General features: G+C 55.4%; 1 protein-coding gene across 1 annotated transcript in view; it reads right to left on the bottom strand.

The window, feature by feature from the left end:
* Nucleotides 1-27062, bottom strand: part of kmt2ca (lysine (K)-specific methyltransferase 2Ca) — a 42819-nt gene that overhangs the window by 13627 nt on the left and 2130 nt on the right. Inside the window, exons 2-46 of the mRNA XM_087846726.1 lie at nucleotides 25602-25832; nucleotides 24193-24272; nucleotides 22847-23351; nucleotides 22458-22637; nucleotides 22330-22352; nucleotides 22169-22252; nucleotides 21987-22096; nucleotides 21685-21835; nucleotides 21441-21615; nucleotides 21222-21336; nucleotides 20974-21137; nucleotides 16105-20704; nucleotides 15681-15852; nucleotides 15409-15600; nucleotides 14503-15242; nucleotides 14323-14424; nucleotides 13709-13831; nucleotides 13105-13221; nucleotides 12805-12906; nucleotides 12620-12724; nucleotides 12368-12549; nucleotides 11932-12096; nucleotides 11734-11843; nucleotides 11574-11633; nucleotides 10865-10967; nucleotides 10698-10789; nucleotides 10031-10159; nucleotides 9826-9936; nucleotides 9632-9744; nucleotides 9360-9534; nucleotides 9132-9209; nucleotides 9005-9040; nucleotides 8368-8508; nucleotides 8262-8294; nucleotides 7774-7896; nucleotides 5625-5942; nucleotides 5470-5543; nucleotides 4882-5088; nucleotides 4317-4430; nucleotides 2022-3407; nucleotides 1704-1946; nucleotides 1236-1615; nucleotides 995-1164; nucleotides 469-918; nucleotides 32-366 (exon numbers count right to left, since the gene is read on the bottom strand). Coding sequence (XP_087702852.1) covers nucleotides 32-366; nucleotides 469-918; nucleotides 995-1164; nucleotides 1236-1615; nucleotides 1704-1946; nucleotides 2022-3407; nucleotides 4317-4430; nucleotides 4882-5088; nucleotides 5470-5543; nucleotides 5625-5942; nucleotides 7774-7896; nucleotides 8262-8294; nucleotides 8368-8508; nucleotides 9005-9040; nucleotides 9132-9209; nucleotides 9360-9534; nucleotides 9632-9744; nucleotides 9826-9936; nucleotides 10031-10159; nucleotides 10698-10789; nucleotides 10865-10967; nucleotides 11574-11633; nucleotides 11734-11843; nucleotides 11932-12096; nucleotides 12368-12549; nucleotides 12620-12724; nucleotides 12805-12906; nucleotides 13105-13221; nucleotides 13709-13831; nucleotides 14323-14424; nucleotides 14503-15242; nucleotides 15409-15600; nucleotides 15681-15852; nucleotides 16105-20704; nucleotides 20974-21137; nucleotides 21222-21336; nucleotides 21441-21615; nucleotides 21685-21835; nucleotides 21987-22096; nucleotides 22169-22252; nucleotides 22330-22352; nucleotides 22458-22637; nucleotides 22847-23351; nucleotides 24193-24272; nucleotides 25602-25831 — 13398 coding nt within the window. The 5' untranslated portion in view covers nucleotide 25832. The remainder of the gene's footprint in view (nucleotides 1-31; nucleotides 367-468; nucleotides 919-994; nucleotides 1165-1235; nucleotides 1616-1703; nucleotides 1947-2021; nucleotides 3408-4316; nucleotides 4431-4881; nucleotides 5089-5469; nucleotides 5544-5624; nucleotides 5943-7773; nucleotides 7897-8261; nucleotides 8295-8367; nucleotides 8509-9004; nucleotides 9041-9131; nucleotides 9210-9359; nucleotides 9535-9631; nucleotides 9745-9825; nucleotides 9937-10030; nucleotides 10160-10697; nucleotides 10790-10864; nucleotides 10968-11573; nucleotides 11634-11733; nucleotides 11844-11931; nucleotides 12097-12367; nucleotides 12550-12619; nucleotides 12725-12804; nucleotides 12907-13104; nucleotides 13222-13708; nucleotides 13832-14322; nucleotides 14425-14502; nucleotides 15243-15408; nucleotides 15601-15680; nucleotides 15853-16104; nucleotides 20705-20973; nucleotides 21138-21221; nucleotides 21337-21440; nucleotides 21616-21684; nucleotides 21836-21986; nucleotides 22097-22168; nucleotides 22253-22329; nucleotides 22353-22457; nucleotides 22638-22846; nucleotides 23352-24192; nucleotides 24273-25601; nucleotides 25833-27062) is intronic.

The following is a 27062-nucleotide window of genomic DNA, read 5'->3' as shown; positions in this document are numbered from 1 at the left end:
ATTTATTATTGATAAATTGAAAACGTCCCACCTTGATGTGATGGACAGAGGAAACCTCCAGTCCTAGAGCTCCCGGGGGCTTGCCGGTGGCGATGACCCCAGGTCGAGCTGCCCCCGTCTTGCTGTCGTCCCTCACTTCCTGTTTGATCTGTCCGACCAGGTGGGAGCTGCTGTCGGTCTTTCTAGAACCACCACCTCCATCCTTCTCCTCCGCTGGCTCGCCCAGATCCAGCTCCTCGTTGAACATGTCCTTCTTGTCCTCCAGGTTGAGCTCAGGGTCGGCGTAGGCGATTAGGTCAAACTTCCCCGACAGCAGGAAGTCATCGAGGTGGAGGTCGTTGGGACCCAGGTCCAGGTCTTCTTTACCTGAAACAGAGTTAGAGGACGAGTCGAGGTGAAGAAGGATCGATAACTTGCTTCAGGTGTAATTTCTGGTGAAGGAGAAATAAGCTCCTCGATCGCTCGTACCATCTTCAGGGTCGAGGTTCAGGTTCAGGTCAACCAGATCCTTCACTTCTACATCCTCCAGGTCCTTCACAGCCGAGTCCTCCCCTTCCAGGTGCTCCTCGATTCCATCGGCTCCCGAGAGCGCCGGCTCGCCGGTCTGCGTCAGAGCTGCCGCGTGGCCAAGGTGCTGCTGAGGATCCTGCTGGTTCAGCTGCTCCACGGCGCCTGCCATCATCATCTGCTGAGCCATCAGCGTCTCACCCATCCTGGCCCCGGGACCAGGTCTGATGGCAGGTGGGTGGGGGTCTCTGGGGTGCAGGAGAGGGGCGTCGGGGTCCGTGGCTGAAGGGAGAGAGAAGGGCAGCCTGAGGCGGTTCTCTGGAGCGCGATGTCGAAGCTCGATGTAGGGCTGTCCCATGATGCTGTGCTGCTGGATGGGGAGAGAGCGAGGGAGGAAGGGCTGGGGGACACCTGAGGGGAGAGAATTTTTTATCAATCAAGTTTCAACATTTTTGACTCATCGGCCAGTCGGAGGAGCTGTGCTGACCTTGCATCATGTGCGGGTGAGCGTTTGGAGTCCCGTGGGGACGGATGGCGGTGAAGTCCCCGGGCACTGGCCTCCTCATCTGAACACGAACCTCCACAGCACCGAGCCCAGAGGCAGGCGTTGATCCTGCACGCAGGAAAGTGTCATGGAGGCCAGCTGGAGCTCCAAACCTGTAGAGGGCAGCAGGTGTAAGTCACAAACACAAAAAACCATCAGATCTCAACCAGGACTCTCCTCTCACCTCGATCCTGGTCCTTGGACACCCAGCTCTCTGGGGAGGCTCTGTCTGGGGAAAGAAGCCTCGGTGGGCGCGAACCCCCTCTGCTGTTCTCCTGGGAACCCTCCAGGGAACCTCAGGGCTGGAGCCCCGGCAGGCCGTATCGTGCCAGGATACGGGGGCGGAGGGCGCCCAAATGGGTCCGTCTGGACAGGGGAAGCGGTGGAGCTGGAGGAGTCGTCCTGCGACCAGTTGTGAAGAGGTGTGCCAGAACCAGGGGAGGATCCTGTTGGAGCAGCCGGGGCTGCAGCCAGCCCAGGAGCCGGTTCCTGCAGACCCTTCTCCTGACGTAGCGTGCTCTTCTGCTGCTGCTGTCTCAGGATCAGCTCCCGAAGCCGCTGACGCTGCAGAGAGAACAGGATGAACTCGCTAAACACACGAGAACCAGCAACACTCGAGCAGACAAACGTGGACTTACAACACCCGTCTCACCTGTCTCAGCTTCTCCCCCGAGTCACCAAGCATCGCGCTCATCGACCCGTCTAAAGCAGATGTTTCAGTGGTCGCCGTCTTGTCGGTTTGCGATCGGCCTGGTGTCATGTGACCCTGCTCAAACGGATCGTGCCCCGGAGTGTGACTGGCCAAAGCAGAGAAGCTCTCTTCTGATATCCCAGGGTGCTTTGGGGTTCTGGGAAATGAGTCCTGCTGCTGTTGTCTTCCTGGTGACTGCTGTAACTGACCAGAGAGAAGATGAGTAGAAGAAGACGCTGCTCTGTGGCAGAGAACGGAGGCCGTGGGCTGTGATGTTACCTGGTGGGGCGTTGGGGTGAAGGTCCCTGGGTCTCCTGGAGCCAGAGGGGATGAAGCGGAAGCTGCAGGCTGAGGAGCTAAGCTCTCGACTGGGGTTTGGCTGAATGGCTCGTGGGCCTTCTGGGGTCGTGGTGTGGAGGGCTGCTGGGCGTAGGGATCCGGCGAGGGTCGCGGTGTACCTGCGGGCTGTGCGTAGGGGTCGCCGGTCCGCTGACTCCCTGGTGATCGGGGGAAGCGGTCGATGACAGCTGGATGGGGCGTGCCCGGGTTGGAGGCGTAGGGATCGAGGGTCGGGTGAGAGGGGGACGGACGGCGGCTCATGGATTGCTGGTTGTACTGGTCTGGTCTCAGCGCAGGCGGTGTGGTGAGGTATGTGGGGTCCGAGTGGGGGCGCGGCGTGCCCGGGGTCTGAGGGTTGGTGTAGGGATCCGGAGATGGCCGGGAGGTCATAGGTGACTGCTGGGTGAAGGGGTCGGACATCTGCTGGGTGTAATCTGGTCTGGGCGTGCCGGGCGCTTGGGCGTAGGGGCTACGGTGGGGGGAGCCCAGACCTGACAGTGGGCTGGAGGGGAAGGGAGGCTCCTGTGAAGGAGGGGGGGCAAAGCTTGGGTCTGTGAGCCTTGACAGGTCCCTCCTCCCTCCTCCACCACATGCCTCTTGCTGAGGGGGCATGGGGGCCTTAAACACACCACCCTGGACCAGTTGACGACTGCACGACTCGGGCGCAGCGACTCGCACGTTCGTCTTCTGGTAGGCTTCGGCCACTCGGATGCCGGCGTGTCTGACTGACGGGTCGGGGGCGGGGTTACCTGGTTGTGGCCCGAGGCTTCTGAAGACGTCAGGTGTTTTGGAGTCGGGGGACGGAGCAGGAGAGCCTACGACATCATGGGCTGGGGAGGTGCTAAGGGAGCTGTGATGCTGCTGGGAGGCTGCGGGGCCTCCAGGCTGGGAAGAGGAGGGCCGAGGAGTGCCTATAACCTTACTGTAGGGGTCCCAGGGTGAGGAAGGGCGGGAGGACGGGGGAGAGAACATCTGGGGGGAAGACGTTGGCTGGTGGAGGGGAGAGGAGGGATGTGGGGATTGAGGGAGTGAGGAAAAGCCAGAAGGGGGCGGTGCTTGAGGCCGCAGGAAGATGTCGTCCGCTGGTCCAGAACCTCCCTGCAGGAGGTGCTGCCTGGGCTGACCCTCCCTGAGACCCGCGTGGAGCTGAGGGGAGGCGCTTCCTCCGCTGGGCACGGGGCTGTGGCTGCCAGAGTCAGGCGACTGGGGGCCTGAGAGGCGCTGGCTGGCCAGGAGCTGCTGCTGCTGCCGCTGCTCGTTCTTCACCTGCTCCAGCTTCTGGGTGGCCTCCATCTTGGCGAGCTGCTTGCTCTTCTGACGCATTTGCTGAGAGAGAAAAACAGAAGGGACGGGCGAGGAGACAGGCGGACACAGAGCGACAGGCGTGAGGGCAACAGGTGGAGCTCAAACACGTCAACACAGAAACACTGAGGTCTGACAGCTACGCTGAACGACTGTGAGATAACACCAGGAGTTACAAAGGGGAAACAAAGCTGTCAACTGACTAACATGGGAGTGTATGGGGACTGACTCACTGCTGCCTCTGCTGGACGTTTCTGAGGCTCCAGTTTGTTCTGACTTTCAGAATAAAATCCCAGGAGTCTGTCCCCATAACTCCTCCAACCCTTAAACGTGATTTTAACCACAAAGTGAAAAAGAAGCTGTGCGTGGAAACTTTAACAGAGTAAGTGTGGAGCAGGTCTGGACCTGAGCTCTCCTCCCTCACATGCATGGATGGAGGACACCGACAGAATGTGTTTGTGTGGAGGTGCTGTAAGGAGGAGAAGTTTCCGGAGCCATTCTCAGCAGACATTCAGAGCCAGGCAGCACCCCTTCAGAATAAAAGCAGTCAGCTCGTAGGCAGACTTGGGCCGCGGCCTCCAACTCTGGGCCAGCACAGACGTGTGGCGTTGTGTCAGATCAGAGCTAACCCCTCCTCTTCCTCCCTCCCTCCTTCAAATTTACGCCGTCCTTTGGCCCAGAGAGGAGGACGAGGCTGAGGCCGGCTCCACGCTCTGAAACCCTCGCTCAGCTCCGGGCCGTGAGCTCCGTCACTCTTTATTTAAACTGTTGAAGTTTGATGGCTCTGACTGGCGCCCCATTGGCTCGTTTAAAGGCCGATTGACGAGTTCCTGACGGTTCGTGGCGCTCCAGAGTGAATCCTGAGGTCAGAGGGTTTCAGAGGCTCGTGGATCCAGGAAGTCTGCCTCCGACAGGTTGGCCTTGAGGTCTTACCGGAGCTGCTACGGATGCCTGGCAGGGACAATCTGTATCTGTTGGAGATTTTTTGCTTTGGGGGGGGATTTCCTGCCTCTTCTTATCGGCTTCCCCTCTGTCTTTAACCCCTCCCTTTTCAATGACATCAGAGACGTTAGTGTGAGGGAGGGCGGCTCAGTGGGCATGCACATCACAGCATCATCTATATCACAAATACACCCCACGGCGTGCTGCCTTCTGGTTACCATGGTTACTACTGAGAGCTGGAAACCAGCGCCAGCCTTGGAGTGAGTACGGATTGTTTCTATGGCGATTTAGTCTCGAGGTTGAAGCGGTGGCGTGCAGCCTGCTGACCCGGGAGCGCTGCCTTCGACTTGTTGTGACTAATTTTAAAGAGCACCCTCAGCGTGTCTACAACCAGCAGGCAGCGCTCGGTGCCCCATCATGCATTGCGCTGCTGTTTGCATCACTAAAGTGTGTTTCTGTTAAATCAGGTGTTTTCTGACTGGAGTCTGGTTGTTGGTTTCTCGCTCTGCTGCTACGTCACCATAACGGACACCTGGACGTGTGGCGCTCTGCTCACCTGTCTGAACTTCCACTCCTGCTCCTGCTCCGACTCCTTGGGCCTCAGCGGGTCCTTGAACGGCATCTCTATCTCCATGGAAACAGTGTCAAAGGGTCCCAGCGGCGCGGACAGCTGCTGCTGTGAGGGCGGGTGGCGTTTGAGCGGGTCATTGGACAGCTGCACTTTGTTGATGCGTTGAGCCGCTCGATTGTCCCGAGCTTTTTGCTGCAGAGGGAAAACAGCACGTGGTCAGAGATGGCGAGGACGCTAAACGAACGCCATCATGGTTGATGAGCAGGCACGTGGCTCAAAGTTCTTAATCTTTACAGTACTGGGATCAAATCCACTGTGATCAGTGTCCACACTGTCACAGAACAAGGACACTGACAGTGTGGACACTGAGCGCACTCAGCAGTGGTCCTTGAAGGGTCCGGAGGTGAAGATGACGCTGCTGCTTTAAATGGACACCTTTGATCAACACTCTGGAAACAACTCAAAAGGACACGAGAGCCTGTTCACAGGACGAAGGTCCTATGAACAGGCTCTTATACACTTTTATAACGTTTCCTCTCAGAGTCCATCACACTGTGAGGAGGAGGAACTCACCACGTAGGGTGCTCTGTCCTGAGCGCTGGCCTTTCTCCACAGCTTGGTGATCTGCTTCACTCTGGTGGGCCAGTCTGATACAGGAAACAGCTGTCAGCTCTGTCAACACACTGAGCACTCTGTGTGTGTGTGTGTCTGTGTGTGTGTGTGTGTACCTGGGTACTGCTGCTTAAGCTGGGGGAAGTGGGTGTTACAGTAGAGCACCGGAGCGACGGTGGCCATCTCTCCCAGACTCTCCTCCTTCTCCCACTTCAGCGTGCTCCTCTGAGCCGTTGACAGCGCATCCTGCTCGCCCTCACCAGCCGGAGCCTGCTGATTGGCTGGAACTAATGCAGAGGTAGGGCCCTGGATGGGGGCGGGGTTTTCGGTAGGGAGGACCCTAAAGCTGACTGGACCCTGGACACCGGGCATCATAGGAGGAGCAGCTGGTGAGAGGCCGTTCATCAGTGGGAGGCGAGGAAACGGCACGGCACCTGAGAGGTGATCAATACAGGTGATCAGAGGTGATTGGAAGGTTCAAACAGAGCTCAGCTGAACCCTCAAACTGTTTTTAGGTTCAGACTTAACAAAAACGATGGCGAGACAGCTGCAGGTCGAAGCAAAGCTTTTAACTCATGACTAACTTTTAAAGTTAGTCATGAGTTAGTATCATCGAGCAGACAAATGTTAGCATAACGAGGAAACTGAAACAGTTCAACTCAGCTAACCTTTGGTTACATGACGTTAGTGACATCACCACGTAACACGGCTCGGGTCACATGTTTGTCGTTTTTATTATTCTGAAATATCACCAACGCCTTCAGACAGAGGTCACTGTGTACCTGTGTGTGTGTGTGTCTGTGTGTGTGTGTGTACCTGTGTGTGTGTGTGTCTGTGTGTGTGTGTGTACCTGTGTGTGTGTACCTGTGTGTGTGTGTGTGTACCTGTGTGTGTGTGTGTGTGTGTGTGTGTGTGTGTGTGTGTGTGTGTGTGTGTGTGTACCTGTGTGTGTGTGTGTGTGTGTGTACCTGTGTGTGTGTGTGTGTGTGTGTGTACCTGTGTGTGTGTGTGTACCTGTGTGTACCTGTGTGTGTGTGTGTGTGTGTACCTGTGTGTGTGTGTGTGTGTGTGTACCTGTGTGTGTGTGTGTGTGTGTACCTGTGTGTGTGTGTGTGTGTGTACCTGTGTGTGTACGTGTACCTGTGTGTGTACCTGTGTGTGTGTGTGTGTGTGTACCTGTGTGTGTGTGTGTGTGTGTACCTGTGTGTGTGTGTGTGTGTGTGTTTACCTGTGTGTGTGTACCTGTGTGTGTGTGTACCTGTGTGTGTGTGTGTACCTGTGTGTACCTGTGTGTGTGTGTACCTGTGTGTGTGTGTGTACCTGTGTGTGTGTGTGTACCTGTGTGTGTGTGTGTACCTGTGTGTGTGTGTGCCTGTGTGTGTGTGTGTACCTGTGTGTGTGTGTGTACCTGTGTGTGTGTGTGTGTGTACCTGTGTGTGTGTGTGTACCTGTGTGTGTGTGTGTGTGTGTGTGTGTACCTGTGTGTGTACCTGTGTGTGTACCTGTGTGTGTGTGTACGTGTGTACCTGTGTGTGTGTGTACGTGTGTACCTGTGTGTGTGTGTACGTGTGTACCTGTGTGTGTACCTGTGTGTGTGTGTACGTGTGTACCTGTGTGTGTGTGTACGTGTGTACCTGTGTGTGTGTGTGTGTACCTGTGTGTACCTGTGTGTGTGTGTGTACCTGTGTGTGTGTGTGTGTGTGTACCTGTGTGTGTGTACCTGTGTGTGTGTGTGTGTGTGTGTGTGTACGTGTGTGTACCTGTGTGTACCTGTGTGTGTGTGTGTACCTGTGTGTGTGTGTGTGTGTGTGTACCTGTGTGTACCTGTGTACCTGTGTGTGTGTGTGTGTGTGTGTGTGTACCTGTGTGTCTGTTGTGTGTCTGTACCTGTGTGTGTGTGTCTGTACCTGTGTGTCTGTTGTGCGTCTGTACCTGTGTTGTGCGTCTGTACCTGTGTTGTGCGTCTGTACCTGTGTTGTGCGTCTGTACCTGTGTGTGTCTGTACCTGTGTTGTGCATCTGTACCTGTGTGTGTGCGTCTGTACCTGTGTGTGTGTGTCTGTACCTGTGTGTGTGTGTCTGTACCTGTGTGTCTGTTGTGCGTCTGTACCTGTGTTGTGCGTCTGTACCTGTGTTGTGCATCTGTACCTGTGTGTGTCTGTACCTGTGTGTGTCTGTACCTGTGTTGTGCATCTGTACCTGTGTGTGTCTGTACCTGTGTGTGTCTGTACCTGTGTTGTGCATCTGTACCTGTGTGCGTCTGTACCTGTGTTGTGCGTCTTGCTCCCAGCAGCCGCATGTGTGTGCTGACTCTGCTCTGATTGGCTGTTGCTGCTGTCTGGACTGAGGACAGCAGTGAACACCTCCTCCACGTCCTTTCCCTCCAGCTCTGCGCACACACACACACACACACACACACACACACACACACACACACACACACACACACACACACACACAAACACACAATTCAAGTTTCCTCCAGCACACAGCATGGATGACGTGAGCTTTCAATGACAGCGTGATGGTGACGAGCACCGACTCATCAACGGGACTAATGAGGTCATGGATGACAGTGTGATGCTGTCTGTGCAGAAGCAGCTGCTCAACATTTAATAACGAATACGTTCCCTTTTCAGTCGCTCTGCTGTCAGCTGACCTGTCCCTGCTTCTGATTGGTCAATCATCTTAGTTAGATTAATAAACCCTTGGCTGACTTATGGCGCTGACGCCCACACAGGTGCTCGGTCTTACCTGGGATCTTGTAGAGCTTGCTAAGGATGGCACCTGAAACAGACGAACACTCGTCAATCAGCTGCTCTAGAATCTGTGAGCACTTCCTGTTTCCTCTTCAACTCACCATCAGTGACCATCTTATCAAGCTCAGGACTCAAGATGGCGTCCAGAGGCTCTTCCTGCATTGCCCTCTGGACACGCCCACTGCTTCCCGTTGGCTCAGAAGTCAAAGAGGCGTCATGTGCCACAGAGCTGATGTCCAGACCTGCTGAGAGAGGGGAAGGGGGTTAAATAAGAGACAGATGCACGGAGAGACTGGAGGTCAGCAGGAAGCAGCAGAAGAAGAAGAATGAGTCTGATCTCTGCAGGAGAAGAAGATGATCCAGGTTATATCACAGGACAGGAGGAGGAGGAGAACAAACAGAGGAAGAAAAGTTTCAGAAGGCTCCAGCAGCACAAACGTGGTCCACAGGTTGAGTTCAGGTAAAGCTAGCAGGCAGCTACAACCACCTGTCAAGTCAAAGAGGCCACGCCCCTAACAAGAGAACAAGGAAATCATCTCCAGACACAGTTTGTACGGGGCCTGACTGACTGCTGCCTCTGCTGGACGTCAGAGGAACTGCAGCCGTTTCATTTTGTAGTTTATTAAATTTATTTTGGCCGTCCAGAAACACAAAACTGAACCAAAGTGAGACTGAGGAGGAGGAGGAGGAGGAGGAGGAGGAGGAGGAGGAGGAGGTGGTCTTCCTGGGGAGTCTTACCAAATGGAGACGGGGAGCGCTCCACCTGGAACTGACCTGGAAACAAATACACACAGTTATGGTGTGAGCTCTTCTTCGTTGGTGTGGTCCCTGAGCGGGCAGAGGATGAAGGGGCTGATGGGAGTACCTGTGTGTCCGGTGGCGAGGATGTGAGGGTCGGTGTTCAGGACGTCGGACAGATCCACGAGACCGCCATCCGACCCGGCTGGATGGTCACACACACACAAACACGATTCACTCACAATGACACTTTCTGTTTGTCAACAGGAAGTGGCATCATCCTCTACCAAGCTCCTCAGCCAATGATGAGTGAGGATGAAATGCTGATAAAAACGTAAACAAAGCAGTAACTCACGCAGCGCTGCCGCCTTCCTGCTGGCGCCAGAGAGGGGAGGGGCCTGAAATCCAGGAGCTGGGCCTTTTAGGTTACCTGTCGCTGGTCTTGGTTGGCTACTGGCTGCTGCTTCTGGCCCCGCCCCCCTGTCCACCTGTCTGCTCCGATCGAGAAGATCTCGACCAAAAAATGCGTCCTGGAGAGAGGAGGAATCAGCCAATCAGAGTGCAGGGATTCTCATTGTGTGTGTGTGTGTGTGAGTGTGAGCGTTTGTGTGTGTGAGAGAGTGATACCTGCAGGTAAGAGGGGAAGGTCTCCTCCAGCTTCGTCTTCTTCTTCCTGTACCTCTTCTTTGACTTCTCTGATGTCTGGCCAGTGATTGTGGGCGCCATTTCCATGGCAACGTCTGCAATCAAAACACAGAGTTTGTTTTTGACATCAGCAGTGGGTGAAAGGTGGGCGTGTCCACAGGCGAGAGGCGTCTCACCTTCATCCCGGCCCGGTAGCAGCTCCGTCGAATCCTTCCTGCACAGCTTGATGCGGTTTGCACCCACCCCCGCCTTGGCGCCACGCTGACGCACCATGAACCCGCCGATACCTGAGACACATACAAACACACAGACTGGTTGGCATGGAGACATGTCTGCACAGAACCCTGCTCTGACCTATCCCAGGCCCCGCCCCCTCTTCACCTGGCCTGTAGGGTTTCCGTTTCCTCTTCTTGTTGCCGTCAGCGACATCGGGCTCCTTGGCGATGTCATCGTCTTGGACGTGATCTCGTTCGGGGCTGGAGTCAGATTTCATCTCGCAGTCGAGCGGAGCTGCAGTGAAAACATCGTTAGCGTCGCTTTCAGCCCGTTTAAATAGAGTTTATGATGGCGGTGCTAACGCTGATGTCATATTCACAACCACGGCGAGCACGTTTATTCACGAGGTCACAGAACACGACGACTCCGCCCACAATCCTAAATCCAAACAAACAAGGTAACCTTGGTTACATACGCAGCGTCAGTACACCTGCTGACAGGAAGCTCTAGCATCATGTGACTTTAAACCACCCGACCAATAACAGTCTATTAACAATCAGAACAGGAAGTCAGACAGAATCACTTTCAAAATAAGAGCCTCTGCAAAGACTGAATGACCTTTGATCTGACGCTGTAACGTCAGAGAAGAAACATGAACCTGAAGGCAGCTCAGCTGGGTCAAAGGTCAGCGGTCCAGCGGCGTGACCTCGAGCACAATACGAACTTGCTCGTGGCTAAAACGCGCTTCAGCCTGCAGAGTGAATCCATGCAGGTCACATGTTCAGGTGAGAAACTCCACACCTGAGCGAGCGTAACGGTGAGCGCGACTGACCTCTGCCGTGGTCCAGCTCGGCGTCCGCTGGGGTCTGCAGGACGGACACGCTGTTCTGGTTGATGATCCTCAGCTTCAGTTTGGGTTTACACCTGCAGACAGGAAGCAGAGCGTCACGCCCGCCCACATCGACCTGACGGCGCAGCACGAGAGGGCGGCGGCCTTACCTGCGCCACCTGCGCGGCGACGTCAGAGGTTCGACCAGAGACTGCAGGTGAGACAGGCCCGACTCGGTCAGGCAGACCCCGTCCTGAGTGTACGTCTTCGAGTCTGCAAACAGACACGATGTCACTTCATCAAACAGCTTTGCTTGGATCAACGCGCTCAGACGGAAACGTTCTCCAGGAGCACGACCGCCGTCTGACCGCTTTGATCAGAAAACACCACACTTTCACGACCTCCTGCACGTTGTTTGCCCCTCCCAGGACCCCCAGTGTGACCCACTCATGTGTGATGAGCTGCTTTAAGCTGCTTCAGTTTGTTTCAGATGGGAGAAAAATCAATGCTTTGGATGTTTGGAGACATGAAACAAACCAAAAACTGACATCACATCAGGTTCCCTCGGAGCTCGGAGACACTAACATCAATGAAAGGTTCATACGTGAGCTTTACTGCCATCCACAGGGCCGGACTCGACCCTAGGAGGGCCGCTTCTAGCCCCCGAGCCGTATGTTTGACACAAGAAGAAAGCTCCCACGAGGGAGGCTGTTTGGATCGCCCCCTAGTGTCTACAGAGTGAATATCTGCACAGACAGGAGACCCTGACGCGACCCTGGATCCACCTCAGTGGTCTTATCAGAGGACAATCTGAGGCGTGGGGGGGCTTGGATTAGGACCATGGGCCGTTGCTTGACTACCACAGAGTGGGGCACTGACCGGGTTCCCTGATCCTGGAGACGATCTGAGCCATGAAGGGCGCCAACGACTCCGTCCTCCCTGAAACAGACACACACGTCAGCCTCAAGCTTCACAACAAGTGTGTGTGTGTGTGTGCGCGTGTGTGTGCGCGTGTGTGTGCGCGTGTGTGTGCGTTCACCGTAGGGGCTGCGTCCGTGCGTCCTGCACAGTGAACAGTCAAATCCTTCGTCAGCAGCGGCCTCCACGTCCTCCTCAGTGGTCAGACCCTGACACATAGCGTGGACCCACCTGCGTGCACACACACACACATTAGCCGATGGTGACCCCGGGCCTGACCAACGAACCCGCCGAGACCCCACACCTGAGCGGGTGTTACCTGTCGCACTGCTGGCACTGCAGGATGAGGTCGTCCTGCAGGTACGCTCGCTGGCAGACGGGACAGTGGCTTAGGCTGCAGCACGGCCCGCACAGGCTGTAGTTACTCTGCCACTCGCAGCGCAGCCCGGGGGAGGCGGAGCCACACTGCACACACCACACACACCTGAGGAGAGAGCAACCAGCACCCGTCAGCTCTTACCTTTCGTGTTATGCGTCATGTGATTAGAGTCTGAGCTCTGACTGGCTGAGGTTGGTGGAACCTCGTGTGCTGTCATGTGACATCAAACATGAGGAAACGCTCTCAGCCAGTGTTTCTTGGTTGCTATGGTGACGTCGTCTCACATGAGGAGACACGTTTAGTCATGAGGGAGGGCTGATCAGACAATCTGACAGACGCCTCCTCGTACACGCAGGTGAGCGACAGGTAGACCCACCATTTGCACTTCCAGGCTCCTTTAGGCACCGTGAGGAGGGGCGGGTCCAGGCAGTAGGTATGGTAACTGATGTCGCAGTCATCACATAGCAACAGTCGCCCAGGGTCGCTGGCCTCACCGCATGCTTCGCACACCGTGCACTCCAAACAGCGCCACCCTTTGGTCAGAATCACCCGAGTGATCTGCAGACAGCACACTCAGTGTGAGCCAGGGGGCAGGAAGTAATCAGATTACAGGTAGGCGAGTACTGACCTTTACGTTGACGCAGTAAGGATGGTAACACTGTCCACACTGAGAGCACGCCAACAGCCGACCTTCAGCGCCCTGCCCGAAACTGCCACACACCACACACATGTCCTGCACACGCACACACGGGTTAACTGCTGCACGTCACATGATCACTGCTTACACACGTGATGTCACACAGGTGAGCACACCTGTCTGAGGGTGAAGTGGTCCGAGGTGGAGAACATCACCACGGTGTTGTGCATCGAGTTCTCCTCGTCCTCCTTTGCTGTGAACGCCTCCACATACCCAACCTGACACACACACACAGACACACACACACACACACAGACACACAGACACACACGCACACACAGACACACACGCACGCACGCACGCACACACACACACACGCACCCACACACAGACACACACACAGAGACACACACACAGGTAATCAGTAATCTGTGATCATTTTTCATGGACCAATCGGTGTGCAGGTGTGCTCTTACTCCCGGTGACATCATCACGCTGTCCTGAGTCTTCAGTCGGCTCCTTCCTCTCCCCCCTCTTCCTCCGATGCCGCCGCCTCTGGACCTCCTCCTGCCCGGGAACCCGGAACCACGACCCTGAGGAGAGGAGACAGGCGGGGGGAGGAAGGAGGAGAATTAGGAGGAAATCCGTGATGTCACAAAGCTGTCACCATGGAAACACTGGTAAGATCAATTTCAGAGCTGTTCCCCGAACACCCCACACTCAATTTAGTCACGCCGGCGTTACTCCTCACGGCGGCGCCAGTATGGCCTCTGTGTTAGTCACTTGTATTTACACCCGCTGCTAAAGGTGCCGCCACTCGCACAGTACGGCCACATTAAAATGGCGGGAAAAAGCGACACAATCGTGTGTTAAAAGCAGCTGCAGCCGCCACGGCGTCCTTCTGAGGACGTCACGGAAAACAAACATGACAGAATGATCAGACCCGCAGGCGCGTTTGATTGGAGACCTTTGCAGCCCAGCAGGGTGGAAGCACACATTCGTTTCCCACACCCACAGCAGAGACAGCGTTAGTAAGCTGCTGTTAGTCACAGCCGGTGACAGCTAGGGTGCACTTTTTACCACTCTCATGCTCCACAGCGGGGAGTCCTGCAGGCGGGGCTTAGGGTCCCACCCTCCCTCCCCCGTGGAATCCTGGGAGGACGAGAGGGGGCTGACCGCCCTGCGACTACTCCAACACGTGCCCTGAATGAGAGGGAGGAGGAGAAGAGAGGGGGAGGTGGGGACAAAATGCAGTAACATAAATGTAACGGCCACAAAATGAAAAAAGAACTCATGACGACACCATGTTACCGTGGCAACCACACACACTGACGGCAGCCGACGTGCTGATCGAACGACCTCGATGTACACAGAACAAACACGCCGCGATCAATGACACGTGTGTGAATGTGTGCACGTGTGTGTCAGGCACGCCCTGCCAGCTGACAGGTGAGGATGAGGATGAAGCACACTGATGGTAACCTGCTTCTCATCTCGCCCGTGGAGGTGCGAGCTGATGGAGGCAGGAATAAAAAGCAGCTCCTGCGTCGTCTAACTGGCTACAGGACTTATGTGTCACTCAGTAGGAGGAGCTTGTTAGAGACGTGAGGTGCGAGGTTTGTTGAATTTCACCTCCAGCTTTTTCTTTTTAACAATCGATATGTAAGGAAACACACAGGTCAAAGGTCACCAACCTGTTTCACCCGGGCTCTGCCAGGAGAGAACTTCCTCTTAGAGATGGCAGGCTTCCCCATGCCGATTTTTGGGGTGAGGGAGAGCACGGTGGTGGGAGGAGCCTGAGGTTGCACACAGAACAAAAGGAGAAGTGAAGAGGAGCAAGAGTGAGCGAGGAAGAGGAGGAGGCTGTCACTTACCTTAGAGAGAGGTGGAGACTCTCTAGCTAGGGGGGAAGTCCTGAGAGAAGGCAAAGGTGGGGTGAGCGGCGGCGGCGTGATGGGCACTCTTGCAGGGGAGGTCTCTGGGGAGGCCTCAGTGGAGAAGGGGGACTGTCTGAGGCGGATGGAGAGGTCATCAGACAGCCGGGGGGAGCAGGGAGGAGGCCTCAGGGTGCGACCCTTCCCTCTGCGCAGGAGCGGCGATGAGGATGGCGAGGACAGGTGCAGGAGGGACGGGGGAGGCGATGATGTCATCAGCTCCATCACCTCTCTGTCTAAAGAGGGGTCCAAGTCCAGCACGGGGCTCACTGGCTCCTCCTCCATGTCTGAGTGCTCCTCAGTGATTGGCTGACCGCCTGACGGCTGAACTGTTTCAGAAAGATCCTCCTCCTCCTGTGAAGGCTCAGCTTGTGATTGGTGCTCATCTTCAGTGGGTTCTGTTACCAAAGCAACAGGTTCATATAGGGTCTGTGACTGACCCCCATCACACTCTGGTGTCATGTGACAAAGAGGCGATTGGTCCTTCAGCCCCACCGTAAGTCCAAAGTCACTGGGAAACTTCTCCTGTGGGAGGCCCTCTACCATGGTGGGCTGGGAGTGACGATGGGGGGAGGCCTCCAGGGAGCCAGCTCCCACAGATGGAGGTGATGAGGGCAAAGGGGAGGACACAGGTGGCTGCGTGGGTATGGGGGAGGCGGGGCACTGAGTCTCCTGGACTCCTGCAGAGACACAAACATGGACACATTAGATACTGATGCAGGTTCAGGATCTTCCTGAAGTCACAACGATGGAGGGGGCGGAGCAAGCCTGGGGAGAAGGGAAGTCACGGAAAAATGTAAACATTTAAGTTTGGATTGGTTATGTTTCCGTGTTTGCAAAGCAAACCTTTCAGACCGCTGGAGCTACTGGGCAGAACCTTCTGGTTTTGTTCCTCTCCTCCCTCGCTCCTCTCCACAGGCTGCTCTGCTAGGCTCTCCTGTGATGTGTGTTCAGGCTCCTCCTCCTGCTGCTCCTCCTGCTGCTCTTCCTGCTGCTCCTCCTGCTGCTCCTCCTGCTGCTCCTCTGTGCTCGGTGTGTCTGGGTGAACAAAAGGAGCAGATATCCTCAGAACAGATCGTGTGTTAATCGGGAACTTTGAGTCTCTCCCTCATACTTACCCATGGTGCCATCAGACATCCCTTCAGGTCCAGGACCTTGTTCTGGCTTCACGGGACTAGCAGGACCAGGACTTGGGCTGGTTATTGAGGGAGCAGTGTTAACTGGATCACAAGCAGGACTGGCTTCACAGTGGAACGGGCTGGCAGAAGCAGGTCTGACACCAGGCTCTGCCTGCACAGGACTCGGGGGACCGGGACCAGGCTCTGCCTGCACAGGACTCGGGGGACCGGGACCAGGCTCTGCCTGCACAGGACTCGGGGGACCGGGACCAGGCTCTGCCTGCACAGGACTCGGGGGACCGGGACCAGGCTCTGCCTGCACAGGACTCGGGGGACCGGGACCAGGCTCTGCCTGCACAGGACTCACGGGGCCGGGACCAGGCTCTGCCTGCACAGGACTTGGGAGACCGGGACCAGGCTCTGCCTGCACAGGACTCGGGGGACCGGGACTTGGGGTGATCTGTTTAAAACCTGGATCCATACGAACACCTGTAGGACTTTGACCTGGGCTGTGTAAGGGACTACGCTGAACCTGCAGAGTGTCAAAAGAGACTGTTTGAGAAGGGCTAATCTGTGAGGGGGCGGGGCATGTGGGACTAGGAGGTGCCTCATTGGGAGAGGTTGAGCTAGGCATCGCAGTGTTATCCTGAGTGGGACTAGCATGGACAGGGCTAGCAGGACTCAGACTGGCCTGAGTGTAAGTAGCATCAGTGGGGATGAGTGGGCTTTGATACAGGGGGCTTGGTGAGGCAGTGCACTGGTGGTTTTCTTTGGGGACCACTGCAGTACCAGCTGGGGACTGGCTGACTTGGTTCTGACTGATCTGGCTGGGGCTAACAGCAGCTGAGTCGTCGGGTACAGAGGCAGCAGGACTTGTTTGTCTGACACAGTCTGCAGGTTTATCAGCACCCGTATCAGGCTGAGCCCCACTGGAACGAGCAACTGCGTCCACATCAGGACCAGTGGGGCTCAGTGATGCCTCAGCAAGGCAAGTACTACTTTCAGTGTCAGGAGCTGGACTGTGAGGTGGGCTAACACTGGCAAGAGCAGCATGTGCAGGGCTGCTGTGAGTTGTGCTAGCTAATGAGGAAGTTTGTGTCTGCACTGGGCCTGAGTGAGCTACTACTACATGAGCAGGACTAGCCTGACCAGCGGGACTAACTGGGCTATGACTGGTGTGAACATCAGCTACACAGGCAGAACAGGGATACGTTTCAGCACTAACAGGACTCCTCTCTGGGCCGGTATCACTCAGTGTACAGTGTGGAGGACTTGAACTACCAGAAGCTGGTGGAGGGCTTGAAATCTGGATATGTGGCCGACTTGACTGACCAGGGGGACTTTCTGTCTCCTGAGCATGCTCATGACCTGACAAAACAATGCCACCGGTGGCTTCTGAGTAAGCAAGGTCAGGCTGAGGACTGTCTGGTTGACTGGGACTCTGTTCTGACTGAACACCATCACTTGGCTGGATGGTAGCTACCTCCATCTCCTCATCCTGACAGGAGACAAGGTGGATGGGCTCAGCCAGCGCTGCTGATGGGCTACTCTCCCCTGGCACAGGGCTAGGATGGCCTTCAAGACACATGGTTGGGCTTGTAGGCATCTGGTAAGCACGAGTGGGGCTGGCACAAGCTGAGCTGGCCCGGTTATGCGTGGGGCTAGCTCCTTCAACAACTTCCATGCAGAGCGATGGGGTGTTGTGAAGATTCTGATGAATTAGGCTAGCTGGGGGAGGAGCTTCCTCCATTTCACCGGCACAAGGTGAGCAAGCTAGGCTACTGTGTTTGGCTGAAGTGCTAATGTGAAAAAGGCTTTCTGGTGTCTGGGAATCGAGGACATGAGGAGGGCTGAGCGTGCTACTTTCAGGGGGCACTGTGGCCAGGCTAGAGGTGGGGTTAAGGGGGGGAGGGTTATTTTCCAGTGTTTGGCCATCAGGGCTAGAACTCTTTTGCAAAGGGCAATGTTTCAAGGAGTCGGGTTGTGTGGCATGGGTGGACTCCTGCGTGAGTGTTGAATGTGCAGCAAGTTCTAAAGTATGTAAGCTAAGCTGTGAAGACCGGAGAGCCTGAGCAGGGCTGGCAGGTTGGGACAGACTGCACCGTTTAGGTCTGAGTGGTGGTGACGATGGGCTACATGGAGCTGAGGCGTATCTTGCTGCCGATGAGAGGTCCTGGTCCAGTGTAGACGTGTCCTGTGCAGCCCCATACTGCAGAGTAGGGCTGCTCAATCCAGGGCTCTCCTGGTCCAGTGTAGATTCAGTGTCCTGTGAGGGGTTCCTCGTGCCGGCTTGCACAGGACTATGTGGCACAGGACTACAGTCCGTTTGCAGAGCACTGTGCTGAGGCTGTGAGGCTGTGAGGCTGTGACTATGTGATCCGCTGAGCTGCATAGCATTGTCCTGTGCAGGACTGTGTGGTGCAAGGCTGCGCCGAGCCTCCTCTGTCCCCAGCTCCACCCTGGGAGGAGTCCGCCCTGATTTGATAGGACTGTGAGGTGAAGGGCTGTGTAGAAAATGTGCAAGGGTACAAGCCGTGGGACCACCCTGTACTGGACTCTGCTGAGATTCTGTGTCCATAAACTGATCAGCGCTTTTCTCACGTTCTGCCAGATTAGAGTGAGACTGTGCAGGACTCTGCTGAAGGTGTAATGGGGGCCAGCTTTTCTGGTCATCTGTGGAATCCAAGTGGGATGCTGAGTAACTTTCATGGGCCTCTGCAAGATCAGAGCAAGATGGTGAGGAGCTTATTCTAAACTCTGCCACATCAGGATGGAGCTCTTCTTGATTACGATGGGATGCTGTGTGACACGAGGGAGATGGCTCGAGTTCACTGATAGAAGGTGCAGTCAAAGGTACAACGTTGTGTTGGGGCTCCATGGGATCAGGATGGGAAATTACAGCACTCTGTGGGAGCTCCGTGACAGATGGTTGTGGACTTTGTGGGGGATGTGCAGTTAACGGTGCCAAAGGATCCGTGTGAGATTGTGCAGGACTTGACAGGAGCTCTGTGGGAAATGGTGCATTCTGTGGGAGCTCTGTGGAATCAGTGTGAGACAGCACAAGAACGTGCTGGAGCTCTGCTGAAGGTGATGAGGAACTTTGTTCTATGGGAGATGATGGATGATCTTGTTGAAGCTCTGCATTTTCAGATGGTGCAGGACTTCGGGGTTCAAGCGTTTGTAAGGAATTTGGTTGAAGCTCCGTGGAAATAGGCTGAGGTGGGAGCTCTGTGGGAGATGGTGGAGGATTTTGCTGGAGCTCTGTGGGAGATGGTGCAGGGCTTTGCTGGAGCTCTGTGGGAGATGGTGCAGGGCTTTGCTGGAGCTCTGTGGGAGATGGTGCAGGGCTTTGCTGGAGCTCTGTGGGAGATGGTGCAGGGCTTTGCTGGAGCTCTGTGGGAGATGGTGGAGGATTTTGCTGGAGCTCTGTGGGACATGGTGCAGGGCTTTGCTGGAGCTCTGTGGGAGATGGTGCAGGGCTTTGCTGGAGCTCTGTGGGAGATGGTGCAGGGCTTTGCTGGAGCTCTGTGGGAGATGGTGGAGGATTTTGCTGGAGCTCTGTGGGACATGGTGGAGGATTTTGCTGGAGCTCTGTGGGAGATGGTGCAGGGCTTTGCTGGAGCTCTGTGGGAGATGGTGCAGGGCTTTGCTGGAGCTCTGTGGGAGATGGTGGAGAATTTTGTTGGAGCTCTGTGAGAGATGGTGCAGGGCTTTGCTGGAGCTCTGTGGGAGATGGTGCAGGGCTTTGTTGGAGCTCTGTGGGAGATGGTGCAGGGCTTTGCTGAAACTCTGTGGGAGATGGTGCAGGGCTTTGCTGGAGCTCTGTGGGAGATGGTGCAGGGCTTCGCTGGAGCTCTGTGGGAGATGGTGCAGGGCTTTGCTGGAGCTCTGTGGGAGATGGTGCAGGGCTTTGCTGGAGCTCTGTGGGAGATGGTGCAGGGCTTTGCTGGAGCTCTGTGGGAGATGGTGCAGGGCTTTGCTGGAGCTCTGTGGGAGATGGTGCAGGGCTTTGATGGAGCTCTGTGGAATCAGGCCATGATGGTGCAGGATTTTGGAGCTCTTTAAGCATTTGTAAGGAATTTGGTTGAAGCTCCATGGAAACAAGTTGAGATGGGAGCTCTTTGGGAGATGGTGGAGGGCTTTGCTGCAGCTCTGTGGAAAGAGGGTGAGACGGTGTAGGACTGTCTGGGAGTTCTTTGGGAGACGGTGCAGATAATTGTTGGTGTTCTACAGGAGTAGGCGAGGAACTTTGTTGGAGCTCCATGGGAGATGATGCAGGACTTTGCTGGAGCTCTGTGGGATCAGTTTGACATTGTGAAGGGCTTTGTTCCAACTCCATGCTCCATCCACTTTGTGAGAGAACTTTGGGAGTTTCTAGGAGTTTGGCAGAAACCGGGTGACATAAAAGACTTTCTTGGAGCTCTGTGGACTTTGGGAGAATTGGTGGAGGACTCTGTTGAAGCGTGGCTTCAGGCTGAGATGATACAGAGCTTCCTTGGAGCTCTGTGGACTCAGGGAGAACTGATGGAGGATTCTGTTGGAGCTCTGTGGACTCAGGGAGAACTGATGGAGAACTCTGTTGTGTCTCCATACCCTCAGAATGAGACGATAGAGGACTCTGTTGGGGTTCACTGGCTTCAGGGTGAGATGTTGTAGAACTCTGGTGGAGCTCTGTAGACTGAGGAAGAACTGACAGTGGATTATTCAGGAGCTCCTGGGAGTCGGTGTGAGACGTAAGACTTGGTGGTGATGGTGCAGTGAGGGAGTTTGTTGTTCTGTGTGGCGGCTCCTCAGGGACAAGTTGACCAACAGGACTGGCCGGTGGAGCCTCTGTGCACGTTGAGACCGATGGCTGTGGAATGCTACTGGGTGGAGGCTGTGAGGGGCTAAGGGCGGCAGCTGATGCCAATGTGGGACTGCGTGGGTTTGGCTCCTCCTGTTGAGGTCTGCACGTGGAGCAGATGTACACTTCGGACCCCACCTTGCCCTCCCCGGCCTGGATGATGCAGTTTGCATGGACAAACCTGCAAAACAAAATAGTTTTGTTGTTTTCTCTTCATCACTGTCAAAATAAAAGCATATTTTAATAAACGCTACCACCGGTGGTTTTAAACCTTTGGGACAGCCCCCCAGAGAGGCCCACAGAGGCCGTGCAGTGGGGGCACAAAGGTAACTTAAGTTCATATATGAGAACCACTGGATTCCTGTTTCACAATAAAAGCCGTGTTGGTTCTCTTCAGTTCAGGGATTTTATTGTGAAGCAGCCTCAGTGAAACAGAAGGTGCTCGTGTACCTGTAGCAGCAGACACAGGTCACGCACTCCTGTGGTGTGTAGAGGTCGGGGGTGTGGCCACAGAGAAGGCAGGGCAATGCTGGGTCACACGACTCACACAGAAACAGGTGATTGGCCCACTGGCCTGATGACCTGACACCACAGCGGCAGCAGACTCTGCAGTTCTGGAGAAGAAGAGGGGTGGGAGGGGTTTGTGAGGTCATCCAAAGTTCAACACAGCAGCGTGTGTACGTGTGTGTTTATCTCACCTTGCAGCTCCAGCCGGTGCTCGGCGTGTGATCCAGAGGTGGTGTGAGACACTGTGCGTGGTAGGCTTTATCGCAGCGCTCGCACACCAGTAACGCAGCTTCGTCGCCCTGCAGCCTGACACAGAGAGCACAGGTGGAGGTTCACACTGAGGACACGCCCTCTTTACTCCATCTTCAAATACCTGCTCACCCCAGTCAATAACTCTGCGTGTGTGTTACCTGCAGCTCTGACACACTCGACACCGAGGACACTGCCAGCCGGCCCGGCAGAAAGGGGAGGGGGCCACAGAGGGGTCCACGCAGCTGCCATGGTAACGGTTACCACAACAACAGCACATTAACAGGCTGCCAAGCTCACCGCCGCCCGAGCACAGAGCGCAGGGTGGCGAGGACCCTGAGGAGACATGATCACGTCACGTTATGACATCACAACCTCACGCCTGCTTCGGTCAGCGCCTCTTACCTGCGTGTGCGTGTCGTGTACACAGTGTGCGCCTCTGGTTCCAGTCCAGGTGGGCTCCGGCAGCAGCAGCGCAGGGGAAGTGGTAGCACCGCCCACAGTCCATCTCCTGACAACGCAGCGAGGCTCCGAGCTGCCGGCAGAACACGCACACCTGCACAGGTGAGACAGATGGTTTAGGGAGGAAACTGTGGGTTTTTATTCCAGTCTGACGCACAGACCCAGGAACAGAGCGCTTCACAGTATTCATCTACCTGAGCTACACGAGGAGGAGGGGCTACTGACCGGACGCAGTGAAAACCCACCTGTGTGCTTCCTGTGTCGATGGCTTTGTCCACGTAGAGCAGTGATTGTCCCTCGCCTCGACACACCCCCTCTGACCATGTGGCACACTGCAGGTGAGCACAGCACTGACCTGCACACGCACACAGAGGAGGGTTAACACACACACACAGAGAACAGGGGGCGGAGGAGGAGGAGGCGGTACCTGTGGGGTCAAACAGTGATTGGACGTTGATGTCATGAGGAAGGCCGATGGGTCCAAGCTGCTGAAGGAACTCTGAGGAAGACTCTGAAACACAGCACACAGTGAAGAGTCAAACAACAGCGATCAGGCTGGAACTGTTTCTGTGAGCGGCGAGTACTCACCACACTGTTCTGGACTGCAGCACCTGCACGCACACACACACACACACACACACACACACACACACAGGTTAGCTCGTGACTGTGGGGTCTCTGGAAGGAGAGGGGAAAGAGGAAGTGATGTCACTTACGTGGCCGGGGCTTGGCTGCCACGGTAGCAGTGGTCGTGGCAGTCGTTGTCTCGGTCGGAGGAGGCGCGGCGATTGAGGATGTGGAGCGGGATGTAGCCGGGCGTCGGGCCGAACACCACCAGCCGGCCCTGGCCCAGAGGAGGCTCGTCGCCGTGGTAACAGAAGGCACACTGCTTCAGCCTGGGGAGAAAAAAACGAAGCGTTCAGGAGGTGAGGCGTCACCTGACAGATGACTCAGACATCAGGTTCATCACAAAGTCACGTGAGATCGTGGAAATCCTCCGTCTGACTGGAGACGCATGAAATCTGGAGACTTTCAAAACAAAAGCCTCCTCGGTTTGCCTGCTGAGTGCCGTTGTGGGGGTGCAGGGCCGTCCACAAGCACTCACCTTTTTTTGGTGTGTCCCAGGCTAGGGGTGGGCGAGCCCCCGGAGTCCTCCGACAGAGAGCGCTGGAACAGCGGGGACAGCGAGTCTTCGTCCTCCAACCGCAGACAGGGGGACACTGGAGGGCTGGAGCGGGGACTGACGGCCGGACTCTGCTCCACGGGGCCGGCCCCACCTTCCTCTACTTCTATGGGAACCAGGCTGCAGTCCACATCCGTAGGGGTGGGGCTGTGACCCGGACTGGGCCGGTCTTCCTCCACAGGATCAGGATCAGGATGATGGGACTGGGATGGAGGGCTAGAGGCTAGGGGCGGAGCCTCTGAGTGGAGTCTGTCCTCCCCCTCCTCCTCCTCAGCACTCGCAGCCAGCTCAGGGTCGGGGGGCACCGGTCCTGGATCCGGGTCAGGGTCAGGATCTGGACTGGGCTCGTCCTGGGCAGGTTCAGAGCTTGTTTTGGATTTTCTCCTGGAGGTGGAGCGCTGCCGCCGCGTGGTCTGAGCCTTCACCTCTGTGGACACACACAGTCACAAACATGTGCAGGACACAGGTGCATTGTGGGTAACATAGGCACCATCACACGTTCTTAATCTCCAGCCCGACACCATGTTTTACGTCAGAGCGGGTGAACAACATTGGTGTAGATGTCCTCGTGTACCTGAGCAGGTGAGGGTGCGTCTGCACGTACACGACGTTTCCATCACTGAAAACTGATTTTAAAAACTCTGTTTTTGCGTTTACATGTGGACGAGGAAAACAGAGATGACTCACGCAACCTCAAATGTTTGCATCGTTTGTGACGTCATGCAGCGCGCCGTGTTGTTTACATGAGATGCATTTCTACAACGGTGGATAGACACAAAGCGTAGCTGCTAATCTGACTATCTGCAGTTTTTACACAGACAGGCGTCAGAGTGAACGACACAGACGCTCTCAGCCCGAATCCTGACATCAGTTTGGAATAAATTCAAATGTTTTAAATTAGAACGTATGTGTGCATTTGGTTCAATCCTGGGTTGTGAGTCTACACCAGCGAGAATACTGTTTTTGGTTATTCACATTTGAAACACAAAATTAGCGGCCTTTCGAGAAAAACAAAAACTTTCCAGAAGTCCTTGAAACCCGTTTACTCTCCCAGGCTTCTGATTGGCCCACATTTGTACACGGCTAGGATTTGTCATGTTCTTGACAACGTTTGACTGCGTTTTTGGCGTTTACATGTGGACAAGATTCTTTTAAAAACGGAGAATCTCAGTTTTGAAAAACAGCCGTGTACGTGTTGACGTAGCCTCCAACACTCAGACCTCGTAGCCTCAAACACAGACACTCTACATCACGCTGGTTCTACACACCTGTCTTCTGGAGGGGCTTCTTCTCTGTGGCATCCATGCTCTCTTCATCCTCTACCTGAGCTCGTCCTCGGCTCCGCCCCCTGCGTGCACACACACACACACACACAGTTGGAGGTTAACACAGTGAAGGAACAGCATTAACCCTCTGGATCCTCCTCCAGCTGTGTCCCCATTGCAGCACATCTGGATCCCTTCGATGTGAGCGCCATGCCTGACTTGTGTGTTACAGCAGGATCAGCTGCTGCGTTACATCATCGCCCGACTGAAACGAGCATCACAAAATTAAAAAAAAGAAAAAATAAAATGTCAATGAAATCAGGAAAACAACATTTAAACCCGACGCTGCTGACAGCTGTTTGACTCCGCCCACAGAAACAAGGATGGCGTCCTCAGACAGCTGCCTGAAGGTCCTGATGAAACGCACGTGTAGCCCAGCAGGTCACAGCTGAGACTCACGGCTGCTTTAACTGCAGCGGCCGATCAGCCTGTGGCGGCGAGGGTCCTCACAAAGACAGAATTACAAACGTGTGTGTTCGTTCTAAGCAGTTAATGAGCAGGAAACACCTGAAGCAGGTAAACATGATGACATCACAACAGAGATCTGTGTGTGTGGCAGGAGGTAAAACCAGGAGCCAGCAGGTGGCCCGTGTCAGACTGCTCCTCCCTCGTTACCCAGCATGCAACTCAACTACTTCCTCTCCAACACACACACACACACACACACACCTGTATACCTGTCTCTGTGAGGACTCTTCTCCCCACAGACTGAATCTAAGCACAAACAAACACACACACACACACACACACACACACACCTGTATACCTGTCTCTGTGAGGACTCCTCCCTCCACAGACTGAACCTAAGCACAAACAAACACACACACACACACAAAGCTTCAGGACCTCCAGCATCACGTCCCCTGCACTGAGCGTGGAGGTCCAGGCTCGCCCTGCTGGAGCAGAGGACTCTGGGTCCACCTCAGGCGATCTCGCTGCTAGCTTCCACACATTTCTGACCCTCTGACTCAAACTCCAGACCTCTGACGTGCTTCTGTCCTAAAGTAAGGAGGCTGTTACTCTGAAGTGAAAATGGAGCGCGGTGGTTTCTAAACACAGTTAATGTCGTGCGTTTACATCATCGCCGTGCTGCAGCTGGCGTTAGCCTCACACAGAGCTGCTGCCGAGCTGCTCGGCCTTCTTACAGGTGTTGAAAGTCGATTGTGGCCTGCGGTGGTCTGCACCACGTTGGATCAGGAACGTGAAGCTCTAAAACATCAGTGCTGACCCTGCTCTGACGCCAGGACCCTCCCCTCTGACTCACCTGCAGCCCATGTTGTTCAGCTGGAGGAGGCCCCACGGATCAACCTGCTGCATGAACACCTGAGCACACACTCACATCACACACTTACTTCTTTCTTGATTTGGGGGGCGGAGGGGGAGGAGGTGGTGGAGGAGGAGGCGGGGCAGCAGGTCCAGAGCGCCCGCTGCTCCCATCTTTCCGCGGTCGCCCACGGGGCCGCCTCTCAGGGGCGGGGCTAGAAGCAGTGGCTTTGGCCAGCTGAGCGCTGCGGCCGGCCCGAGTGACGGGAGGGGGCGGCCCTCTGTCCCGAGGCTCCTGAGGCTGAGCCTCAGATGGCATTCTGGGTAAAGAAAGAGAGAGAGGTGAGGAACAGGGTGGAGCTGGGATTCATGCTTCCCCTTTAAACCCACACTACACATAAGCCACGCCCACAAACCCTCTGAAACCTACACCCTAACCAGCCCGCCACCTCCTTCCTCTTCTACTGTTACTTTAGCTACAGGAAGCTGGAAGAGAACAAATAAACAAGAGAAACTGTACCGCCCCCTGGTGTTTGGGCCGTGAACTGCAGAACACAGACGCTTTAAGCTCAGGACATCAGGTGAGTCACCTGTGTGTGCAGTGTGTTCACACACGACGCCGCTGATGCATAAAACAGGTCACACGGAGAGGGCGCGCTGTGCGTCCTCTGAGCTCAGGTGAAGTACAGACGCCACGAGGACGATTCAGCAGCTCCTAAACGCTGCGCAGCCAAACTTTAGGATCAGGTGACTGCATAGCAACAGTGAGTGACGCTCAGGTGTGCTGCATTAACACACCTCAGAGGTCAAAGGTCAGACTGTTCGCAGAGCCTCCTACAGAACGAGGAGGACGTGAACAACGATGGGAGGAGCTAACCAACACCAGCACAGCAAGCTACAGACCCTCCCACAACCTGTTGTAAGGAAGCTCTCAAGAACCAATCAGGAACAGAGTTTTCCATAGCGACCGGAGTCTGGGCCTCGGTAAGCTCACCCTGCAGCGCTGATGGTCACATGACTGCAAACCCTCCACACGGACACGCTCAGTTTAAACCTCGAGCTTGTGATTCACACGGCCGCCGCCACACGCCCTCGCCGCCACACGCCCTCGCCGTCACACTCTCCTATTTCTCTGCCCATTAACAGCTATGGCGCCATCATCGCACGCAGGTGTAAGCGGCCCACGTAGCGCCGCTCAGCTCACCCTAAAGTCACAACGGCAGGTGTAAGTGGTGTTTGAAGCAGCAGCTGAGGTTAAAGCGCCCAAAAGGCGGGCCGAGGGGCGACTGTTACTGACAAGAAAAGCTTCCTCAGTGACACCGGCCGCGCTGAACCTCTGCCAGGCGCCACACGGTCCCCTATAAACCACTTCCTGTGAGCTGCCAGAGGTGCGACTACGTTGTGTCTCTGAGCGTGAACAGAAACAGAAACTGATGCGCCCGTCTGGACCAGAACGAAGCCACCGCCACCTCACAGCAGCTCATCCAGCCACTCGGGCAACATGAAGCTGAGCGACCTTTGACCCTGTCTGGCTGTTGATCAGTGTCACA

This window comes from Neolamprologus brichardi, chromosome 9, assembly GCF_056152115.1.
Source record: "Neolamprologus brichardi isolate AB-2024 chromosome 9, ASM5615211v1, whole genome shotgun sequence".
Classification (NCBI taxonomy): Eukaryota; Metazoa; Chordata; class Actinopteri; order Cichliformes; family Cichlidae; genus Neolamprologus; species Neolamprologus brichardi.
This window is presented reverse-complemented; position numbering and strand designations above follow the sequence as displayed.